This window comes from Syngnathus scovelli, chromosome 16, assembly GCF_024217435.2.
Source record: "Syngnathus scovelli strain Florida chromosome 16, RoL_Ssco_1.2, whole genome shotgun sequence".
Lineage (NCBI taxonomy): Eukaryota > Metazoa > Chordata > Actinopteri > Syngnathiformes > Syngnathidae > Syngnathus > Syngnathus scovelli.
In genome coordinates this window covers 4,945,396-4,961,650 of record NC_090862.1, presented here as the reverse complement: position 1 = coordinate 4,961,650, position 16,255 = coordinate 4,945,396, and the positions used below count along the sequence as shown (strand labels likewise).

Sequence of the window (16,255 nt, the reverse complement as noted above, 5' to 3'; positions counted from 1 at the left end):
CTTGCATGTCAAACACTATGCTCAACCCCAGTGAAGAGAAATGGCTGACACACACATTTATCATATGATAAAAATAATGCACTATTATGCTTTAAATAAAGCAGAGGAAGTTTGATGACACAAGAAACCTTGTTTTCTTGCATGCGGCGTGTCTCGTCTCACTTCCTGTTTCTTGACGCCGCGGAGAACAACTTCCTCTTCTGTCTCACAAGCACACACATGATGATGATGGAGGAAGAAGGGGGCGGGTGAATGATGCTTTGAGGGGGCCTCCTTTCTTTCTCGGTTTGTCTCTCCATTCCACAGAGTACTTCTCCATGATGTCACTGGAAAAAAAAAGAAAAGCAAGCATTCCTGTCAAGAAGGGCAAATGGGGAGGGTCACTGGAGCAGATACAAGACACCACTTTTCAGTCAACTGTTAATACAAAAATGAATAATGTGGAGATTTTGGTTTGACGGCAACACAATGATAAACATGAACGATAAAAAAAAAAATCAATTTTTTTTTTAAACAAATATAGTCATGTGACATCTAATTACTAATCACACATCAGCTGTGTGAATGTCAATCAGGTGAGTGAAGGTGTGCGTGCTCGCCGGGTTAGGTGGGTGTGCACGAGGCATTGGGAAGAATACATGTCCGGGTTTAAAAAAAAAAAAAAAAAAAAAAAAGAAACACCAGCTCTACCGTGACGCACAGGGAAAGACGTGCCTCATCTCCTTTGTTGATGGCTTCTTGGGGTAGCTCGTCCGCGATAACTCTGCTATGTTTAGCTAGCCTGTTGTCCAGCATCACTTGGTACATGGTCGACGATCATAGGTTTGTCTGGAGGCTGCATCAAGTTCTGCAAAATACATATTATCATTACCTTTTACAATCTTAATACCTTTTGGAATTCAAATTTGTAGGTCTCTTAAATGTTGCCCTTCAAATGTGCTGATTTATGTATCTTGAGCCTCTCTGAATGTTTTTCCAGTGTGCTGGCCTCTTTCAAACCTCCTGCTCAGAAGAAAAGTTCCCCAAGTGTGCTTTGTAAAGGCTGCAGGTGAGTAGGGTTGCCTCTTTGTCATTCATTCACCTTTTAAATTGACAGTGAAGAAAATGCACAAGCATAAATTCATTGTGATTGTTGATAATTGTTTTTCCAAATTAAAATCAGATGTCAATTAATTAAGGAACTGTTGCATTTGTGTCTCTACTTGCGTGTCCTCGTAGGAAACTGATTGACGACGTGTTGAAGCGTTATTCTCAAACGTGGGAGAGGAACGAGGAGAGCTACCGGAATTTCACGTAAGACAAGCTGACTAATGCAAACATATGTAAAAGCGTGGGTGCATTGTAGCGTCACGCTATTGTCATGTGACTAACGCTCACTGAGCCAGCTAAGAAAATACAGATTACAACCAGAATGATCCATGTTCAAATACAGTAGCATAGTAGGTCAAAGTGTTCCTGCAAATATTATTAGTAGTTACTTTGTTTGCTGGTCCCGTCAGGTCCAAGTTGAGTAGCTCGTGTCGAGGGTTCGAGAAAGCCATCATCACTCAGGCCAACACGCCCGTGGGAACCAAAATCGTCTACGATGCCGAAAGTTCCAAGACGCTACGAGTGACGCCGGAAATCTTCAAAACATTCATCAAGGCATGACACACCGCTTTGAAGAAACTTTGTGGCTATTCTTTAGCTCTTAACTCTTCCCAGGAGCATCCATTCTCCAACGAGACGTTCGACACGTGCGCCGTTGTGGGAAATGGAGGCATCCTGGTGGACAGCGGCTGCGGGAAAATGATCGACTCGGCTCGATTTGTGATGCGGTGCAATCTACCTCCTCTGAGCGAAGAGCACGGCAAAGACGTGGGCGTCAGGACGGACCTCGTCACGGCCAACCCGAGCATCTTCAAAGAAAAGTCAGCACGGCGACCAACTGCAATCATGTTCAAATTGGAACTGTCCTGATATGGTTGTCCCTCCAGGTACAACTCACTATCGGGACGCCGGCGGGACTTGATGTCGAGACTCCAGAACTACGGCAAGTCCCTCATCCTCCTTCCCGCCTTCTCGTTCCCCACGAACACCGAAGTGTCTCTGCGGGTGGCCTACACCCTTGAGGATTTCAGCAGCCCCTCTCGCGCCATCTTCTTCAACCCGGACTACCTGCGCAACCTCTCCCGCTTCTGGGCTGCCAACGGCCTCAAGTCCAAGCGGCCCAGCACGGGTATCATGATGGCCAGCTTGGCATTGGAGGTGTGTTCCGACGTGCACCTCTACGGCTTCTGGCCCTTCGCCAACCACCCGTACGACCTCTACACGCTGACCAATCATTACTACGACGACGCCAAGGCCAAGCACTGGTTCCACGCCATGCCCGTAGAGTTCGACCTGTTGCTCAAGCTGCACAGTCAAGGCGTGCTCAGGCTTCACCTCGGACGCTGTCCAACCAACCAAAAGTAGTCATCGGAACGGATAACGGATTTTTAGCTCAAAATGTAGGTTGATTCACTGTAATAATAAAATTGGAAATTAGAGACAATAATCTGTCTTGTTTTCATTCATTCATGCTACAAATTTAGATACAGACGAATAAATATTTGGAAATCTTATATTTAATCGGTGAAGAAAAAAAGGAATGGGCCGAGTTTAGAACCCTGGAGAATGCCATGCTGTCATTTGAGAGAATCTCTGAAAAGAGGTAAAGCCATATAACGTGAATGAAAAATTACAGTGGGCAGAGATTAGATCCAGAGGGATGCCGTTTTTCTTTTTATGAGTCATAAAATCCCCATCAATTGAAATGATTCCGACGCCTCGTTTTTGGGATAACAGTCACAATGCCTTTTTCCGTTTCCCACGAAGTTGCCAAAAGTTGTTTTGCGACTTTGTTATGTTGCTTAAGTGTTCCCCAGAGAGGCCGCCAGTCACTGGGAAGAAACCGGTTCCTGCAGCTGCACGTCCAATCACATCCTGTCAAATACCCCAATCGGCTGGACACTCCGTTGACCCCGCGCTAATTTTAGAAGCAAATTTTTACGACGAGGACTTTAAAAAGTCATCCTGTGAGTCTCTGGTTAGTTGAATTCATCCAGATGTTTGCAAGTCTGTGATGTCCTAAAACGGGAGCGGAAGAGGAAAGTCTGATGGAGTGGAAGGTACGTTCATGGAGATCACAACTGGAATCGATTACAAACCGTATTAGCTCATCCATTTTGACTCCTACTTTATTTTTCACCTTCCCTAGAGTCTGTTTGGCTTCTTGAATTGAATTAATTGTTATCTGGCTTTTTTTTCTTCTTCTCACTGCCATCAAGCTTCTGTTATTATTTCAGGTCCAGTCACTCAAAATGACAAATCGTGAAATGGAGCTTAGTGGAGCCTTTGCCATCAAGCACCTCCTCCCTCCCTCTCCTAAGTTTTCAAGTCTGTTAAGGTTGCACTTCCCCTCGTTTCTGTTTCGTTTCCGCTCCGTGCCGTGAGAGACGGTTCCCCTCCACGCTCCTCCCCTGACTAGCGGTGGGGGTGTCACAGCGATCCAATGAGGCGCCTCCGGGCCTCTCCGAACATGTGTGCCCTGGAGGCTAATTAGGTTTAGGCCACTCATGTTACCGCTTGCCTTCTTGTGCCAAGGGGGGATAGAAGACAGAAGGGGAGTTTGTGTGGTTGGAGGATGGCTCAGGGAGGGTAGGGGCGGGGGTGTTTTTTTTTTTTTTTTTTGTTGGGGGAGGAGGTGGAGACCTTGAGAAGCAGCAGCTTTTAAGCTTCGGGGACGACGCTGAAGATTGTTGATCTTTTTTTTTTCTGTGTCCAGTGAGGAAGACATCGCAAGGCCGTACTTTGCATGAAAAGTGAAATCTAGGGGGGAAGTTTGGAGGTGAGGTAGATAAGGGAGAGGTAGAGGGAGGTGCGGCTGAGGCTGGAGTAGGAAATATGACAGCACTTGAACATTGGCCTAGAGGTGGAGCGCTCAACGATGTCTTCCCCAGCTGAAATGAGAGAAAGAAAGAAAGCCGGCATGGCTCAAGGCATGTCCTTTCTGATCGTCCTGCTCTGCTTTGGCAGCCTGCTGTCCACCATCACCTGGTACTTGATTGATGACGAAAGGTACGTGACTCTCCGGACGGCTAGTCATCATTTCGTTTCCTTTTCTAACGTTTTTTTTTTTTTTAATTTGATGGAGCTTTCGAGAAGGTCACAGATCAAATATGACACAAGTGAAGGAAACTGTTGATTTGTAGTCCAACTGTCGTAATCACAGTCTTAAATCATTTAGACCAACAAACGGAACCTCTTGTTTGGTTCTCGAAAGATTTCAAGTCCATCTGTCTAAAAACGTGTTTATCACAATCTGAAAAAAAATCATTTAGACCGACAAATCCATCATATTGGGTTCTAAAAAGATTTTTAGTCCAACTCTCTTAATTCATCACAATCTGAAAAAACCTGATCAGACCAACAAGCTAAATAATTCCAAGTTTTAGTCCAACCAATCAAGGTCCGATCAAATCACTTCAACAATTTCCTCCGGTATTTTATCTAATTTCTGAAATATTTTTAGTCTATCGAGTCAGTCAAAGTATGGTGAGACTAACAAACTAAGCATTTTTACTAAATTACAACACAATTGAGTCGGGAATCTTTTCCTCCAAGTCTCAACAAACACGGTCAGGCCATGAAACCAAATCTTTATCTTGCTTATCTAGCATCAGCCTATCATCGAGTACATCAGATTTTTTTCTGCATGGCAGTAAAAAAAAAACCATTATTTCCTCATCAGTACCAACCAACTGAACCTGTCATAGGCCTTTGTCACCACTTTTTTTTTTTTTTTTTTTTTGCTTTCACAAAACGCTGCAAAAATATCAGAAAACATGTTGCGACACGATTGTGGTAAGAGAAAATCTCCACACAGATTCAAACAATATGACTGTGGAGAAAAGAATTCCATTAAGGAGCTGCACCCTTTTGGAATATAATGCCAATATTGTGTCCTTGTGGGGGCACATTTTTAGGCAACTTTATAACTCTAGCCACAGTTTGGAATGTTTATGAAATAATCCACGCGACCACAAAGGAAAACAAACAGATAAAAAGTTGAATTAGTGGCACGCTCATAATTTGCTTTAACCGAATAAAACAATCGACCGTTTGCGCTGTGCAGGTGGTAAAAAACCCGATCGCATGATTGCACCTTACATGACACAATAGGCCAACTATCTGGTGACTGTTTACACAGCATATTGTGTTCCAGTCCAAAGTAGAGTTGCCAGAGTGGACTGTAATGTGAGCATTGACAAAATTAGGGACACAATGAATGTTTTTAAAAAGCTTTCAAGATGAACCTTGAGCTCAAAGGTGAAGCTTAATTGGATAGGATTGTTCCATCCATACATTGACAAACCAAAAGCAAAGGTCAACAGAGTGCACTTTACATGCATTTCAGAAGAACATAACAATCATGATTTATTTATCATATTGGAACTGGTCATAAAATATTGCATAAAATATATTTTATTTTAATAAATTTCATATAAAATATTGATAGTATTGAATTATGATGGTTTTAAAAAATAAATTGTACATTACAAGAAATGCTTCTTTGTGTTTCCACAGTCCGATGGGTGCTTACAAACCACCACGTCAGAAGAAAAGTCCGCCTGAGCCCTCCGCGTTTTGTAAAGGCTGCAAGTGAGCGCATACACTTGCACAACTGGTCTTAATGTTCTCGCCGTGATTCATATTTTACCTGTATACATGTGCCTGTTTGTCACAGGGAACTGATTGATAGTGTGTTGAAGCGTCACTCTAAAAACTGGAAGAAGAACGAGACCAACTACCGAGCGTTTACGTAAGGGAAACTGGTGGGAAGCAGAAATGCCAAATATGTAGTGGAATCAAACAAGTTTTTTTTTCGGTCCCGCAGCTCCAAACTGAGCAGATCATGTCGAGGCTACGAGAGGGCCATCGTCACGCAGGCAAACATGCCGATCGGAACCAAGATTCAATACGATGGCGAAAAAAACAAGATCCTGCAGGTGACGCCAAACATCTTTAAGATCTTCGTGAAGGTAAGCAGCACATATCTTTGTGAGTTATTAGATAAAATTAGGGTTTTGAGGGGTTGAAGTTGATTTGAATTATGAGCGGCTCATTATTTTATTCTATTTTATTTTGGTAAATTGTTTCAGTTCGCTTTAGGTCCTAGACTAGCTCATACATCTGTCTGCTTTAACTTATGATTGTCCAACTTAAAACATAGTTGCCCAACTGACAAGAGGCTAGTGAGTTAACCAGTATAAGCTAGTTTGCGATTGGGTTGACGATAGTTAGAGCATTATCGCCGTTTTTGTTATAAAAAAACACATTTTTTAACTTACCACGATGTCTTGATTTTGGAGCAACGCACAACACCTGCAAATGGCGCGCAGCATTATTGTTATTTTGGCTGTGAATCGCGCGAGAACTCACCACCAAGCGTGATTTTGCTGCGAATCGCGCGAGAACAAGAGTCAAGCGACCAATAATCAACGCCAATAAATATTAATTTTGGTCTCGTCTTTGCTAGTGAACTAAAATGTTAATATATGTTAGTATAGTCTTTATTTAATTTTTGTCTCATTTTATTAGTCGACGAAAATGCATACTGGATTTATCCCAGTTATTGTTTATTAATTAAGTCTCATCTAGTTTAGTTTTTGAACGTTGAAAAATATGACAAATATATTTTTGTCTAGATTTTAACGAACGTAAGTAACACTACAAATGATGAGCCGGTAAAATTTTGTAAATTGTTCACCTCTGTATGTGACCCAATGCACAAATCATATATACAAAAGTGTTGAAATCTCATCAAGTCATTTCATTCATACCTTTGATATGTGTCTACTTGTAGGAGCATCCGTTCGCGAACAGGTCATTCGACACGTGTGCCGTGGTGGGCAACGGAGGCATCTTGATGGACAGTGGCTGCGGGAAAACCATCGACTCGGCCCAGTACGTGATAAGGTGCAATCTCCCGCCTTTGAACGATGAATACAGCCCACACGTGGGCGTCAAGACTGACCTCGTCACAGCCAACCCGAGCATCCTCAAAGAAAAGTAAGCATATCTTTGGAGTTCAGATTTATCAAGTGCAGTAGGGAGATTTGTGGTCTTTCTCCCCCCACAGGTACGAGTCTCTGGTGGGACGACGGCGGAGTTTTGCGGAGAGACTCCAGTACTACGACAAGGCCTTGATTCTCCTTCCCGCCTTCTCCTTCAGCAGCAACACAGGTCTGTCATTGAGGGCGGCCTACACCATGGACGACTTTGACAGCACCACTCAGGCCGTCTTCTTCAACCCGGAATATCTACGCAACCTATCCCGCTTCTGGAACAGCAACGGCCTCAAGTCTCGCCGGCTCAGCACGGGCATCATGATGGCCAGCTTGGCTCTGGAGGCCTGCTCCAACGTGCACCTGTACGGCTTCTGGCCCTTCAGCAACCACCCGCACGGCCTTTACACACTGACTAATCATTACTACGACGACAAGAAGGTCAACGCCAAGTTTCACGCCATGCCCGTTGAGTTTGAAATGCTGCTCAAGCTGCACAGCCAGGGCGTCCTCAAGCTTCACCTCGGGGATTGTCCAACCGATAAAAAGCCATGACTCATTTGCACTGGAGAAAACACTGAAGACTTTTCAAACCGTAAAGATGAGCTATTGTTTTTAAAAGCCACATTGAGGCATTTGAAGGATTTTATTTTTCAAACGGAACGAGAATTCTGTCGTCCCTTCATGGAAAGAGTCTTGCAGATCTTCTCATCCAGGAATTGTCAGATGCTTGTTTTTTTTATTTTTTTTTTATGCAGATTTTACTCAATTGACTTGGGGGACACAACTGTGAATTAAGCATTTTGGGTGAGAATTGAGGGCTTTTGTTTTTCTTTTGGATTGTTCCTATCATTCGCTCACATTGATTGTTGTTCATGTTGAACCCGCACAGACTGGAGGTACTTGTTGGGAACATTCATAAGCAAGAAATGAGCCAAAGCGCTGTTCAGTGCTGACGCATAATAAGCAAACGTTTTCTAGATGCACTGAGAAGAACACATTCTGTTCTTTTGAAGGCAACTTCATTGGAGGTTAACATGTTAGTGTCTGATTAGCATCAGAATAAAAATATATCAATGTTGAAAATAAAACCTTTGCTGTTAACTGTTGTATAGTAATCGGCAAATAAAACTATAGCAAAAACAGTTTGATGACGCAAACTTTTTTCAGGTTTCTCACATTCATACAAGTGTAAAAATTTTGTCATTTAATACAAATTGTTTAGTGAACTAAACAATTAAATAAATAAAAACATTTAAAAAAAAAAAATCAAATCTGGGAGGGAAGTATATCAAAGTAATGTAAACAATATTGAGAAAAAGAATCCCGATCACTTGCTTTCTTTGGCATTTATTTTTCTTAAGAAAATAATTCTTTTTATAACATGCATCTCAAATATACCCAATACAGAATGTAAAAAAAACAAGGTTTGCAAACAAATTGACTTACATTATTGACTTAAGTTAATTTGACACTGAAGACAAGTGTGATGTCATCAACCCTGGCAAATCTGATTAAAAATAATCGGTAATTATATAAAATGAGGCTTCAAAATGGCAAACGTGTGGCTTTTCTTTGAGGCCGCAACAACGAGGCACTCTAAAGCCGCCACGTCAGCAGAAGATTTTTCATGGTACTTGAATGCACAGTATTCTTTGGAGAGGATGTAAATCATCACCTGCGAATCGGCATTCTAAGCTTTTGCTTTCTTCTATTCAAAACGTGACTCGAGTGTCGCCATCTCAGTTGGCGGGCGTATCTTCTCATGCTTGGCTGCCTTTGTTTTGCATTCACCCAAGCGTTTTAAGCTGGGAAAACACAAACTCGTTTGGGGGCATTCTGACACTATGTGGCACCCGGGCGGGTGACTTGTACCCTTGTAGCCCCGGAACATTGCAAAATTCTTTTTTTTCCTCTCTCCATATATATTATAAAAATAGACTGTCACCCCCCTTTTCTTTTATGTTTTACAACTGGAAGGCAATCTCAATCACAACGATAAATACAGTTATTTCCATTTTCTGCACTTTTTCCTCTATTATACAAAAAAAAAGATGGGGCAGAAGAAAAAGCCATAATTCCGTATAAAAACAAACCTCGGCTTCTTCTTGTGGTCGCCGTTGCTTTAAATTTCAACACACATACATTGTAGAAAAAAGAAAGACAGGTGACTTTTACAAAAGGGTTGGTCCCAACGCAGGCGTTTGGCGCAAGCATGGCCACGGCATTCCGACACTTGAAATCTTGGCACTGACATATGACACGAAACAGTGTTTGGTCTCATTGTGTGTGTTTTTTTTTTTTTCTTTTTCATGGCTTTAACCTCTCAAGAATTTCACATGAGCTCAGACCAACAGGAAGACTTCAGATCCATCTGCTGTTGTCAAAAATTTGACAACAATAGCCCAGACAAAAGAATCAGCTGTATCGTCTCATACACAATAAAAAAAAATTGTCCAGCTCGCAGGATTCTCTAAGGCAGGGTTTGTGTTTTTTAACTTTTTGGGTCCAGGGGCACAAATTTTTCAAAACATTTTCAACAGTGGGAAGCACTTTGTGTATGATATGGTCTTTAAAAGATTATTATTATTATCATTATTATTAGTGCCACCCACAGGCATGTGGCTTTTTCATCAGCCATAATTTTAACACTGCCTTTTTTTATTCTTAGTAAATGATGTGAGCTGATTAAAAAAAAAAGAATTACACATGGCTGGACTTTGGACACCCCTGCATGATGATTAGAAGGTGGAAAAATTCCTGAATTCCTGGACCCAAAAGTTGCAAGAACCCCTGCTCTAAGGCACTGGCGGTTTTCAGTCCGGTCGGTCCGGTTAAATCCAAACGGAGGGTTTTCCCTCTCCTGATTTGCTGCTGCTGCTGTTGCTGCTGCTGCCTCCGCCACTGCTGCCGCCACCCTTGGCGTGCTTGAGTCTGTGCTTGCGTTCCTTGTGAGGCTGAGTCTGGATAATGTTACTCTGGGGCTTGTCGTCCTGGCTGTCTCCGAGCTGCTCCTCGGCGCGGTGCTGCTGGCTGTAGGCCTGAATGGCGGCTTCCAGCTGCTCGTGGGCCAGCTGGATCATGTCCTTGTTGAGGGCCACGCGGGCCTCGCCCCCAGTGGGGAAGTTGTCGTCGTTGCTGCCGAACTGCTGCTGCTCCTCCTGGGCGATGTTTGCCCGGTTCTGCTTGCACGCCATCTTGGCGTTGCTTAGGTCGGTGTAGGGCATCTGCTCCGGTTTCACCACGATGTTGTAGCCTGGCGGCGCCGACGGGGTGTTCCAGGAGAAAGGGTAGCCTACGTAGTCGGCGGGGCCGTCGCCGCCCGTGTCGCCTTCGGAACCCACCTCCGGTCCCGCGACCCCGACCGGGCCCTCGCTGCCCATGTTGGGGCCCAGCAAGCCCCGGCTGGACGCTCCGTTGACCCCGCTCTAATTTTAGTTCCTGGGGGTGCACATCAGTCAGGACCTCTCCTGGTCCGCAAACACCTCGTCATTGGCAAAGAAAGCTCAGCGCCGCCTGTACTTCCTGCGGAAGCTCAGGCGTGCTTGAGAGCGTCCTCACCAGTTGCATCGCTGTCTGGGGTGGTAACTGCACTGAACAGAACTTGAAGGCCCTGCAGCGCATAGTGAATACGGCTGGTAAGATTATTGGTGCTTCGCTCCCCTCCCTGAAGGACATTTACACCTCCCATCTCGCCCGCAAGGCAACCTCGATTGCGAGAGATGTGAGTCACCCGGCTCACTCTTTGTTTGACCTTCTGCCCCCTGGGAAGAGGTACAGGAGCCTGCGCTCCCGCACCACCAGACTCGCCAACAGCTTCTTTCTCCAGGCTGTTAGGACCCTGAACTCGTTACCCCCTTCTGCGTAGCGTGCGGCACTGCTGCGCTATTTTCTGGAATGTCTGCTGTACGCGCACTTGCTCCTTTTTTTTGCTCCTCTTATTTATTTATTTATTGTGTTATTTATTCATTATTTATTCAGCACGCTGTTGTTATACTTGTTTACTTGTTTGTCTGTTTTGGGCCATGTCTTGTCACCGTGGGATAGGGGGGAACGAAATTTCGGTTTCTTTGTGTGTCTTTGGCATGTGGAGAAATTGACTTTGAAATAAAGCTGACTTTAACTTTGACTTTGATCCTTTGCCATCAAGCACCTCCTCCCTCCCTCTCATAAGTTTTTAAGTCTATCAAGGTTGCACTTCCCCTCAGTAGGAAATATGACAGCACTTGAACATTGGCCCAGAGGTGGAGCGCTCGACAATGTCTTCCCCAGCTGAAATGAGAGAAAGAAAGAAAGCCGGCATGGCTCAAGGCATGTCCTTTCTGATCGTCCTGCTCTGCTTTGGCAGCCTGCTGTTCACCGTCATGTGGTACTTGATTGATGACGAAAGGTACGTGACTCTCCGGACGACTAGTCATCATTTCGTTTCCTTTTCTAACGTTTTTTTTTTTTTTTTATGGAGCTCTCGAAAAGGTCACAGATCAAATATGACACAAATGAAGGAAACTGTTGATTTGTAGTCCAACTGTCGTAATCACAGTTTTAAATGATTTAGACCAACAAACTAAACCTCTTGTTTGGTTCTCAAAAGATTTCAAGTCCGTCTGTCTAAAAATTTGTTTATCACAACCTGAAAAAGAATCATTTAGATTGTGGTAAGAGAAAATCTCCACACAGATTCAAACAACATGACTGTAGACTGACTCCTTTAAGGAGCTGCACCCTTTTGGAATATCAAAGTCAAAGTCCAAGTCGGCTTTATTGTCAATTTCTCCACATGCCAAAGACACACAAAGAAACCGAAATTTCGTTCCCCCCTATCCCACGGTGACAAGACATGGCCCACAACAGACAAACAAGTAAACAAGTATAACAAAAGCGTGCTGAATAAATAATGAATAAATAACACAACAAATAAATAAATAAATAAATGAATAAATAAGAGGAGCAAAAAAAGGAGCAAGTGCGCGTACAGCAGACATTCCAGAAAATAGCGCAACAGTGCCGCACGCTACGCAGAAGGGGGTAGCGAGTTCAGGGCCCTAACAGCCTGGAGAAAGAAGCTGTTGGCGAGTCTGGTGGTGCGGGAGCGCAGGCTCCTGTACCTCTTCCCAGAGGGCAGAAGGTCAAACAAAGAGTAAGCCAGGTGACTCTCACCTCTGGCAATCGAGGTTGCCTTGCGGGCGAGATGGGAGGTGTAAATGTCCTTTAGGGAGGGGAGCGAAACACCAGTAATCTTACCAGCCGTATTCACTATGCGCTGCAGGGCCTTCAAGTTCTGTTCAGTGCAGTTACCACCCCAGACAGCGATGCAACTGGTGAGGACGCTCTCAATGGTGCCACGGTAGAATGTAGACAGGACTGCCTGAGGAGCACATGCACGCCTGAGCTTCCGCAGGAAGTACAGGCGGCGCTGAGCTTTCTTTGCCAGTGACGAGGTGTTTGCGGACCAGGAGAGGTCCACACTGATGTGCACCCCCAGGAACTTGGTGCAGCTCACCCTCTCCACCACAGCACCGTCGATGATCAGCGGCAGGTGTGTTGTGTGACCCTTCCGGAAGTCAATAACGATTTCCTTGGTCTTATTGACGTTCAGCAGGAGGTTGTTGTCCCTGCACCACGTGGTCAGAAGGTCAACTTCCGACCTGTACCGAGTCTCGTCGTGATGAGACCCACCAGAGTCGTGTCGTCAGCAAACTTCACTATGCGGTTGTCGCTGTAACGCCAATATTGTGTCCTTGCGAGGGCACATTTTTAGGCAACTTTATAACTCTAGCCACAGTTTGGAATGTTTATGAAATAATCCACGCGACCACAAAGGAAAACAAATAAAAAGTTGAATTGGTGGCACGCTCATAATTTGCTAAAACCGAATAAAACAATCGACCGTTTGCGCTGTGCAGGTAATAAACCCGATTGCACCTTACATGACACAATAGGCCAACTATCTGGTGACTGTTTACACAGCATATTGTGTTCCAGTCCAAAGTAGAGTGGACTGTAACGTGAGCATTGACAAAATTAGGGACACAATGAATGTTTTTAAAAAGCTTTCAAGATGAACCTTGAGCTCAAAGGTGAAGCTTAATTGGATAGGATTGTTCCACCCATACATTGACACACCAAAAGCAAAGGTCAACAGAGTGCACTTTACATGCATTTCAGAAGAACATAATCATTATTTATTTATCATACTGGAACTGGTCATAAAATATTGCATTAAATATATTTTATTTTAATAAATTTCATATAAAATATTGATAGTATTGAATTATGATAGTTTTAAAAGATAAATTGTACATTACAAGAAATGCTTCTTTGTGTTTCCACAGTCCGATGGGTGCTTACGAACCACCACGTCAGAAGAAAAGTCCGCCTGAGCCCTCCGCGTTTTGTAAAGGCTGCAAGTGAGCGCATACACTTGCACAACTGGTCTTAATGTTCTCGCCGTGATTCATATTTTACCTGTATACATGTGCGTGTTTGTCACAGGGAACTGATTGATAGTGTGTTGAAGCGTCACTCTAAAAACTGGAAGAAGAACGAGACCAACTACCGAGCGTTTACGTAAGGCAAACTGGTGGGAAGCAGAAATGCCAAATATGTAGTGGAATCAAACAAAAGGTTTTTTTCGCTCCCGCAGCTCCAAACTGAGCAGATCATGTCGAGGCTACGAGAGGGCCATCGTCACGCAGGCAAACATGCCGATCGGAACCAAGATTCAATACGATGGCGAAAAAAACAAGATCCTGCAGGTGACGCCAAACATCTTTAAGACCTTCGTAAAGGTAAGCAGCACATATCTTTGTGAATTATTAGATAAAATTAGAGTTTTGAGGGGTTGAAGTTGATTTGAATTATGAGCGGCTCATTATTTTATTCTATTTTATTTTGGTAAATTGTTTCAGTTCGCTTTAGGTCCTAGACTGGCTCATACATCTATCTGCTTTAACTAAACTTATGATTGCCCAACTTAAAACATAGTTGCCCAACTGACAAGAGGCTAGTAAGTTAACCAGTATAAGCTAGTTTGCGATTAGGTTGACGATAGTTAGAGCATTATCGCCGTATTTGTTATATAAAACACATTTTTTAACTTACCACGATGTCTTGATTTTGGAGCAACGCACAACACCTGCAAATGGCGCGCAGCATTATTGTTATTTTGGCTGTGAATCGCGCGAGAACTCACCACCAAGCGTGATTTTGCTGCGAATCGCGCGAGAACTTGGTCAAGCGACCAATAATCAACGCCAATAAATATTAATTTTGGTCTCGTCTTTGCTAGTGAACTAAATATTTTAGTATAGTCTTTATTTAACCATTTTTGTCTCTTTTATTAGTCAACAAAAATGCATTCTGGATTTATCCCAGATATTGTTTATTAATTAAGTCTCATCTAGTTTAGTTTTTGAACGTTGAAAAATATGACAAATATATTTTCGTCTAGTTTTTAATTGACACAAGTAACACAAAAAATGATGGACTGGTAAAATTTTGTAAATTGTTCACCTCTGTATGTGACCCAATGCACAAATCATATATACAAAAGTGTTGAAATCTCATCAAGTCATTTCATTCATACCTTGATGTGTGTCGACTTGTAGGAGCATCCGTTCGCGAACAGGTCATTCGACACGTGCGCCGTGGTGGGCAACGGAGGCATCTTGATGGACAGTGGCTGCGGGAAAACCATCGACTCGGCCCAGTACGTGATAAGGTGCAATCTCCCGCCTTTGAACGATGAATACAGCCAACACGTGGGCGTCAAGACTGACCTCGTCACGGCCAACCCGAGCATCCTCATAGAAAAGTAAGCATATCTTTGGAATTCAGATTTATCAAGTGCAGTGGGAAGATTTGTGGTCTTTCTCCCCCCACAGGTACGAGTCCCTGATGGGACGACGGCGGAGTTTTGCGGAGAGACTCCAGTACTACGACAAGGCCTTGATCCTCCTTCCCGCCTTCTCCTTCAGCAGCAACACAGGTCCGTCATTGAGGGCGGCCTACACCATGGACGACTTTGACAGCACCACTCAGGCCGTCTTCTTCAACCCGGAATATCTACTCAACCTATCCCGCTTCTGGAACAGCAACGGCCTCAAGTCCCACCGGCTCAGCACGGGCATCATGATGGCCAGCTTGGCTCTGGAGGCCTGCTCCAACGTGCACCTGTACGGCTTCTGGCCCTTCAGCAACCACCCGCACGGCCTTTATACACTGACTAATCATTACTACGACGACAAGAAGTACGACGCCAAGTTCCACGCCATGCCCGTTGAGTTTGAAATGCTGCTCAAGCTGCACAGCCAGGGCGTCCTCAAGCTTCACCTCGGGGATTGTCCAACCGATAAAAAGCCGTGACTCATTTGCACTGGAGAAAACACTGAAGACTTTTCAAACTGTAAGGATGAGCTATTGTTTTTAAAAGCCACATTGAGGCATTTGAAGGAACTCACACAGTGCAATTAGATTTTTTTTTTTTCAAAAGGAACGAGAATTCTGTCATCCCTTCATGGAAAGAGTCTTCCAGATCTTCTCATCCAGGAATTGTCAGATGCTAATTTTTTTTTTTTTTTTTTTTAATGCAGATTTTACTCAATTGACTTGGGGGACACAACTGTGAATTAAGCATTTTGGGTGAGAATTGAGGGCTTTTGTTTTTCTTTTGGCTGGTTCCTATCATTCGCTCACATTGATTGTTGTTTATGTTGAACCCGCACAGACTGGAGGTACTTGTTGGGAACATTCATAAGCAAGAAATGAGCCAAAGCGCTGTTCAGTGCTGACGTACAAATAAGCAAACGTTTTCTAGATGCACTGAGAAGAAGACATTCTGTTCTTTTGAAGGCAACTAAATTGGAGGTTTACATTTTTTTTTTTCCTCCTCTTATTTATTTATTTGTTGTGTTATTTATTCATTATTAATTCAGCACGCTTTTGTTATACTTGTTTACTTGTTTATCTTTGGCATGTGGACAAATTGACAATAAAGCTGACTTTGAAAAAAATGTTAGTGTCTGATTAGCATCAGAATAAAAATATATCAATGTTGAAAATAAAACCTTTGCTGTTAACTGTTGTATAGTATCAGCAAATAAAACTGTAGCAAAAACAGTTTGATGACGCAAAATTTTTCAGGTTTCTCTCATACAAGTGTAAAAATT

General features: G+C 43.4%; 3 protein-coding genes and 1 long non-coding RNA gene across 4 annotated transcripts; 3 read left to right on the top strand and 1 right to left on the bottom strand.

Annotated features, from left to right (window-relative positions):
* Positions 1-690: 690 nt before the first annotated feature.
* Positions 691-2,536, top strand: LOC125983714 (alpha-2,8-sialyltransferase 8E). Its single transcript, XM_049745207.2, has 6 exons — positions 691-822; positions 980-1,048; positions 1,219-1,293; positions 1,500-1,644; positions 1,705-1,910; positions 1,977-2,536. The coding sequence occupies exons 1-6, from the start codon at positions 731-733 to the stop codon at positions 2,452-2,454; spliced, it is 1,065 nt and encodes a 354-aa protein (XP_049601164.1). The 5' UTR covers positions 691-730; the 3' UTR covers positions 2,455-2,536.
* LOC137841037 (uncharacterized) lies at positions 2,197-3,694 on the bottom strand. Its single transcript, XR_011088350.1, has 2 exons — positions 3,189-3,694; positions 2,197-3,108 (listed from the first exon to the last, which is right to left on the bottom strand). It is a non-coding gene; the product is annotated as an uncharacterized lncRNA (long non-coding RNA).
* Positions 3,695-3,701: 7 nt separating this feature from the next.
* On the top strand, positions 3,702-8,233 carry LOC125983712 (alpha-2,8-sialyltransferase 8E). The gene is made up of 6 exons (XM_049745205.2): positions 3,702-4,098; positions 5,608-5,682; positions 5,768-5,842; positions 5,918-6,062; positions 6,887-7,092; positions 7,163-8,233. The coding sequence occupies exons 1-6, from the start codon at positions 3,968-3,970 to the stop codon at positions 7,641-7,643; spliced, it is 1,113 nt and encodes a 370-aa protein (XP_049601162.1). The 5' UTR covers positions 3,702-3,967; the 3' UTR covers positions 7,644-8,233.
* Positions 8,234-11,248: 3,015 nt separating this feature from the next.
* On the top strand, positions 11,249-16,199 carry LOC125983713 (alpha-2,8-sialyltransferase 8E-like). Its single transcript, XM_049745206.2, has 6 exons — positions 11,249-11,478; positions 13,421-13,495; positions 13,581-13,655; positions 13,732-13,876; positions 14,696-14,901; positions 14,972-16,199. Exons 1-6 carry the CDS (start codon positions 11,348-11,350, stop codon positions 15,450-15,452), a joined length of 1,113 nt encoding a protein of 370 aa, XP_049601163.1. The 5' UTR covers positions 11,249-11,347; the 3' UTR covers positions 15,453-16,199.
* The last annotated feature ends 56 nt before the right edge of the window (positions 16,200-16,255 follow it).

Coding starts and splice junctions, on each gene's coding strand:
- LOC125983714 (XM_049745207.2), top strand. CDS start 731: ATGGCTTCTTGGGGTAGCTCGTCCGCGATAACTCTGCTATGTTTAGCT. Junction 1,294..1,499: donor GAGAGCTACCGGAATTTCAC/GTAAGACAAGCT, acceptor TGGTCCCGTCAG/GTCCAAGTTGAGTAGCTCGT. Junction 1,645..1,704: donor TCTTCAAAACATTCATCAAG/GCATGACACACC, acceptor AACTCTTCCCAG/GAGCATCCATTCTCCAACGA.
- LOC125983712 (XM_049745205.2), top strand. CDS start 3,968: ATGTCTTCCCCAGCTGAAATGAGAGAAAGAAAGAAAGCCGGCATGGCT. Junction 4,099..5,607: donor TACTTGATTGATGACGAAAG/GTACGTGACTCT, acceptor GTGTTTCCACAG/TCCGATGGGTGCTTACAAAC. Junction 7,093..7,162: donor CCGAGCATCCTCAAAGAAAA/GTAAGCATATCT, acceptor CTCCCCCCACAG/GTACGAGTCTCTGGTGGGAC.
- LOC125983713 (XM_049745206.2), top strand. CDS start 11,348: ATGTCTTCCCCAGCTGAAATGAGAGAAAGAAAGAAAGCCGGCATGGCT. Junction 13,496..13,580: donor GCGTTTTGTAAAGGCTGCAA/GTGAGCGCATAC, acceptor TGTTTGTCACAG/GGAACTGATTGATAGTGTGT. Junction 13,877..14,695: donor TCTTTAAGACCTTCGTAAAG/GTAAGCAGCACA, acceptor GTCGACTTGTAG/GAGCATCCGTTCGCGAACAG.